At 39.8% G+C, this 6,358-nt stretch overlaps 1 protein-coding gene across 1 annotated transcript; it reads right to left on the bottom strand.

The window, feature by feature from the left end:
• Window positions 1–4,422: 4,422 nt before the first annotated feature.
• LOC149184093 (actin patches distal protein 1-like) lies at window positions 4,423–6,112 on the bottom strand. Its single transcript, XM_089415224.1, has 4 exons — window positions 5,961–6,112; window positions 5,050–5,355; window positions 4,753–4,836; window positions 4,423–4,612 (listed from the first exon to the last, which is right to left on the bottom strand). The coding sequence occupies exons 1-4, from the start codon at window positions 6,110–6,112 to the stop codon at window positions 4,423–4,425; spliced, it is 732 nt and encodes a 243-aa protein (XP_089271350.1).
• Between the last annotated feature and the right edge of the window lie 246 nt (window positions 6,113–6,358).

Here is a 6,358-nt window from a genome sequence, read left to right on the forward strand (position 1 = left end):
AATTGAGGGGTAACCTTGAAACCATATTTTATACCTGGGGGCATGCAAACCTTTTGGAGTGCAAGCAAAGGGCGACTATTTATTTTTTAATTTTTTAGGTCCTCCCTTTAAACCCGTAGGCTAACCCTTTAAACTCGTAGGATTAGTCATCACCTAACTTGCATAAAGAAAGGATGTGGGGCAAAAATCTAAAAGTTGTCGTTTTTATGTGAGACATTCTTATCATATGACTGGATTAATCGAGTAGTTTTAGCACATAGTTCATGCTCGTTAAAAAATAAACATAAGACATGAGCAAATGTTTCCACCCGCGTTTAAGCTCGTTAAAAAATGAACTATTCCCCGGTAAATAACCACCGTGAATGAAGCATTTCAGCCATTAAAGCCTTGGTCGTGTTTGCACCGTCACCTCCACTTTTCCATTGGCCGATCATTCACCTCCATTTGATTGTTTACCCATTTTGAGGAACAGCTGCGAAGAGTGATTTCACTAGCCATCCTTGTGACACTGCCGTGATTGGAAAATTCCAAACCTTACCTGGAATCAGCTGCTACCCATTTTATCACTCGTTCCTCAAAAGACGAGTCTTCTTTAAGCTCTTTTCAACTGACTCGTAAAATATGAAAAGATTGCCAAGTTTTGGCCTTCCAGCTCGTTAAAGCGACAGGAAGTGTTATCCCTCCTCTAGATTTTAATCTTTTTGGACCTGAGGGATTATTGCACAAAAAGATCGAGCGCTTGTTTTGTTCGGCTCGTTAAAAGTATCGAAAATTCATCCCTTCTGTATTGTTTTATACTTTTTCGGACTTAAGGGATTAGATGACGAAAAAGGAATTTCGGAGTTACCTTTACGTACCTTTTCAGACTCTCTAAAAATGAAAAGGACCGAGTTATCTTTGTCGTTAGACTCGTTAAAAAGATTAATAGCGACAAACTTGTCTTTAGACGAGAACGAGTTTCACTATCGCTAGGCTCGTTAAAACATAGCGATGGGTTTGCCCGAAGGGAAAATTATAGAACAAGCATATGTTATCCTCCTCAAGCTTGACAAAAATAAAGAGGTACTGGTCAGCAATGACTGGGGAAAAATTGGGAAGAAAACTCAAAGAATCTTTATTGGTAGCAAGTCGCTCTTGAACATGACACTTCCACTCCGTGCCCGAGTCGGGTTGGGTTGTTTCATTCACCGGTCACATCACCATGGTCACGCCATACCATCCACATTTGGGGTAAATGCTACCAATCCATCACATAAGTGTCGCTGACATGTTCAAGAGAAGTCATCCAGAGAAGTCACCTGTGTCCCATCCACTACCATACATTATACTTCATTCTTTCATGACCGCCATCCTAAACCATATATCATCAGATCGTTTTCACTTCCATCAAAATCATTTGCTCTGTTCCGTGTCATTGATGTGGGATTCATTAAGGCCCTCCTTTGACGGATCGCTTCTTGTCGACACCAGCTCATTATCCAAGAAGTTGATCTAGGAACACCCCATTCAGTACTTTGAAGCTTGCATGCCTCAATGGCAAGTTTCTCACTTCCGGCGACAGGTATACATCAATGACCTTCGACCGAAAGATTTTGCGTGGTGTTCGACGCCAAGTCCTTTATTCACACCACGTGAATTGTACTGCAGTACCTTGAGGGTCATTATCATTATCGGTGATTCCTCTCGCGCTTGTTAACAGTTTACATCATTGACTGGTAATCAAGCAATGTCTTTCCATGTTCGACTTCAAAACATTTCTCACATGGATCGACTTGTACTTCGAGTGAAGATCAGACGAGATTGAAGACCTCGGATCTAGTTTCATCCATCCGGGTTGCGATATATATTCAGGAAAATAAAGACATTGAAATGTACAACATTGCAGCACAGATAATCATCCTACCAAAAGGATGATGGCTCTATCAGAATCATCAGTCTACCATCAGACGATTGTCTGTCCTATGTACATGAAAATGAATTTATAAAGCTGAGTATGGGAATGCCCGCCTCAGCTAGATCATGAAAACAGTATGAAGATAATGTATTGTATTGTATCTTATTACAGGTCTCCTCCCAGCATTGAAAGAACTTCGGATCCTCCTAATAAAGCATTTCACCTGATAAACGACCTCATACTTTAGGGGGCAACTGTTATAGACATTTTTGTGCCTTACAGCTCTAAGCATGAAATGTCCATAAACCAAGGGCTCCTAAGTCCCTAAAAGTGTTGTTCTAACTCCTAAAGGAACAAGGTCAACAAATTACAGCTTCTCCCAGAAGTTCTCCACCAGAAACTGCTCAGAATCAGTCAAATAAGGATCATTTCAGCTGCTCCACTAGCCAAGTGTGTTGCATAGCACCCAAGTCCACTAGCTAGGTGCGTTGCAACGCACCTAAATGCACTACCAGGGTGCGTTGAGCGGGAAATGACAAGTGGCAGAGTCATTCCACGAGGTGGAGAGACAATGGAAGCTTCCAGAATCTTCTCCAATGACACTTGCCTCACTGAATTCGACCAAGGATGAGTAAGAGGTTCTCAGTCTCCAAGTGGAAGCAAGAACTGACAGAGAGAAGACACTAGTCAAATCATAAGCTGACTCATACTCCTTGCATACATCTATATATGGATCCCTCATCCCAGAGATCCGGAGGCTGGAATTTTGTACATTGCAGAGAATTGCTGTTGGTTTTGAGATAGATATCAGAGTATTGGGTGATTTATGCTTTGTTGGAGGTGAAGAGGGGCTTCTTTGCTGGGAGGTTGATGCTGGATCAGGAATCATCGGTTGTAACTCCTCCTGGATCTTCTTTTTATATCAATAAAACTATTTGAGTTTCTCCTACATGCTTGTGTATCATTGATGTTTGTTACATTTGTATGTTTAGCTTAAATCTGATCCTAAGCTTTTTATGAATATAAACCCATGTCTTTGTATATTTTCCTTCTTCTGTGATCTTGCAGGTACTTGGTGAAGCTGGGCAAGTAAGGGAGCAGGTAGCTGGAAGCTGTCAAAGAGGAGAGAGATTGGATCAAACGACTAGCGCAAGACACAGGTTGGTTCATCCTATTTCTCTTTGTTTATAGTTCATAAAGAAGAAAACAAAAGTAGTTTTCTCTGTTTGTTTCTAAGGTCACTGTCACACCTTAGTGGGATAGGGTCGTTCTGAATAGACACTTTTCCCGTTAACACAACAACAATCTGCAAACAATTTTGATGAACCACTAAATTAAAACACAAAGGCAGGATGACAGCCCCTCTGATGTTAAACATTTACAGCACATCAACTAATTGCAAGTAGGCACAACCTGGAACATAGAAGAAGTGAGAAGTGAGCAAATGACAACAAAAGAAGCTTGTATTAGTTGGAAATCAAGACCAGAAGTTGTAGGTCTCATAGTATTTACAGTCTCCAGAAGTTAAAGGCTACAACACACTATCATTCATCAAACACTCATCAACCTGATTCATCTTTGTTCTGGGTATATATGGTGTTACATTACAAAATATCTCTGCTAAACAATGCGTGGAGGGATCATAAATGGTCACCAATGACATTTACACTTAGAAATGGGCCTCTGATACAAATCTGACTGTGTTTGGAGATGGATTTGACCCTCTCTGGTGCTCTGCAGTCCTCCTTGGGCAGGTGGTGTGAGATATCAATGAAACCCATAACCATTGAATGTTCTGAAGTGATCGGCGGTGTCCTGTTTCCTTCTCGGCCATACTGTTGGTTAATTGTAGTCGTTGAACATTAAAACAACTCAGCATGACTGTTTTGGTTATAAACAGTGAAACGCCGCCAAACTACTCATTCCTGCCCATCACTGCTTCATTTGGACTTTAAAAGTCCTCAAGCATGGTTCAATCATCTATCGGGTCCGCCATTTGGGTCACAATCGCATATCTTAGCCGGGCCGATCCCCTGTTTCCTTATATTTGCAAATACATGTAAAAACGCTGCAAAATCACGAAAAATGCCTCCTCTCGGACTTGAAATATTAAATAATTTTGTTCCGGAAACCCATCGGGTCCGGGTCTCATCGCATCAGCACATATATGAAAATGTTGAGCACCCTTGGTTTCCTCGATTGCGATATGCCGAAGCGATTTGGGCCAATGTGATATGGGCCAATACCTCCAATCCTTTGCTTTTCTTTATACTTGGAAATACATAAAAACACTGAAAAACATGAAGAATTTGCTTTTGACGGACCTGAAAATATATAAATTTCACTTCCCGGACCCTTTTGGGACCGGGCTTCATCGCTATCGGCACTCACCAAGGCTTCCTTTGTATTTCCTTTATACATTGAAAACACACAAAATACATTGAAAATGGCCCCCGCGCGGACCTGAAATTTTATAAAAAATCCTTTATATCGCCATCAGGTCCGACCCATCGGGTCGCATGCATGTCTTAAGTGAAGGCCCTGCCCCTTTGGTTTTGACGATAGCGAAATGCCGACTTGCGACCCGCCGATACGATAACCGCTGATGCGATGCATTTTGACTTATACTCGAAAAACATTGCAAACACGGGAAAATTGGCCACTGGCAGAACAGAAATATTATGCGATAGAGTGCTAAATTCTGCATGCTTGTGTACTCTTAGAAAGACGTTCAGAACAACGGACTCAAAACATTCCTATCATTTCCCACTTTATAGATATATGTAGAGTTCAAAAAAATATTTAGAAAGTTATTATCAAAAGAAAGGAGCCATGGGGCAAGAAGCCAAAAGGCAGACCTCCAAAGTCGATCTACTATTTCCCCCTTTCCAATGTGCTGATCTAGGAGAATTGGCACGTCATCTGGAGTAACATAGCCATACCTGAAAAGTGGACAAATGTTCATGATTCCAATCAATTCCATACACTGTAAACTTCAAGTACAATTATAAGTCCAAACAACTAGTGCAGAGATGTAGCGAAATAATAAAAATGCTATTCAAGGGAAACTGCACTCCATGAGTAAGACAGTAATGCAAAAAAATTAAAACAATTTTTAACCACAGAGATTGAGATGACTAAAAGAGACATCTCACCAGTGACCAGTAACTTCACCATCAGCATTTGGACCATATATTATAAGGTTCCCAGCATATTTGTGACCACCAACGTGTGAGCATGGACTCACAGCTACATGACCTTTAAGGCCTCGAGATTCTATTTCTTCTTTTAATCTCTTGATAAGAGCAGGTCCACAAACACCACACCTTCGATCTCGACTAGTATGTGAACATACAAAGATATGTGATCCAGTGAGTATTTCAGGATTTCCTGAAAGCCATTCTGTATCTTTGACAATCACCTCTTCCACAAAGGTATCAACATCAAAGTGTGTCAACCCACTGCATCAGTAAAACCAGTGATTCATTAAAATATATAGAAGAGAAGAGTGTAAGACTTAAGTACTTAAATCTCAACCTCAATTGTTGCTTTAAAAGACAAAGATGTTGGACATTTCATTACCATTCACTTGAAATGTGTAAAAGCAACTTCACACAGACTGATGATAGAGTGAATTGTACTTAATAAAGGTGACAACAATCTAAGTTTAAGCTATAATGATTTGCCCAAAATAAAAATAAAAACACAATCTATAGAAAACAACAAGTGTTGTAACCCAGAAACTCTAATTTATAGTGCCATAAAAAATGAATTAGTGAGTTTTGACCAAAAGACATACTAATACAGCTACGAGTAGATTAGTTCCAAGTCCTGACACACCAGGTAACTACCAGAAGCACCCTAATCTGTTATGCATTCCAACCTCAATAGCTGATTCAAGTCTCTGTTCACCTTTAATTTTTAACTATCATGCAAGCAACACTGAAATAGCATAACCAATAAGTTGAAAAGCTGCAATAACCAAATTTTACATAAGAGCATGCTCAAAACTCCTAGAAACTTAGTCCAAAAACAATAAAAATGAAAAGTGGAGCATATAACTTACTTGTATCTGATCATATCTGGAAATATCAAAACATCTCCGTTTGAAGTCTCTGTTCCATCCCGCCCCTCGCATATTGTAAAGCGTGTCTGCTCCAACAAAGTATTGACAGTGAGACAATTAACCACTAATGGCCATGTAAAAAATGTAAACATAGATAACTTCAATCAAAGAGTGACTAAAAGTATCATGAAACAAATAACTTTTATGATCAGGTACCAACCAACAAAAGCTAATTAGATAAAATAAAGAGACCCTACCCACATGTGGATTGTGATGCCTGACTTCACGAATCTGGAACCAGTTACCACTTTGTAAAACCTTTGGACTAAACCTAGTTTCACTACATTTTTACTCCGAACAAGAAAAATCCTGTTGTGTAATAAAACTGGAACGAACAA

Source organism: Pinus tabuliformis, chromosome 3_2 (assembly GCF_031772625.1).
Source record: "Pinus tabuliformis cultivar Carrire ecotype Pingquan chromosome 3_2, CPIR1, whole genome shotgun sequence".
In the NCBI taxonomy this organism is placed as follows: Eukaryota; Viridiplantae; Streptophyta; class Pinopsida; order Pinales; family Pinaceae; genus Pinus; species Pinus tabuliformis.

Excerpts from the sequence above, each read along its gene's own strand:
- LOC149184093 (XM_089415224.1), bottom strand. The coding sequence starts at position 6,112 with ATGTTTACATTTTTTACATGGCCATTAGTGGTTAATTGTCTCACTGTC. Across the intron at positions 5,356-5,960 it reads CCAGATATGATCAGATACAA|TGGGTTGACACACTTTGATG; the intron begins GTAAGTTATATG and ends TTACTGATGCAG. Across the intron at positions 4,613-4,752 it reads ATAGTAGATCGACTTTGGAG|AGTACACAAGCATGCAGAAT; the intron begins GTCTGCCTTTTG and ends CGTCTTTCTAAG.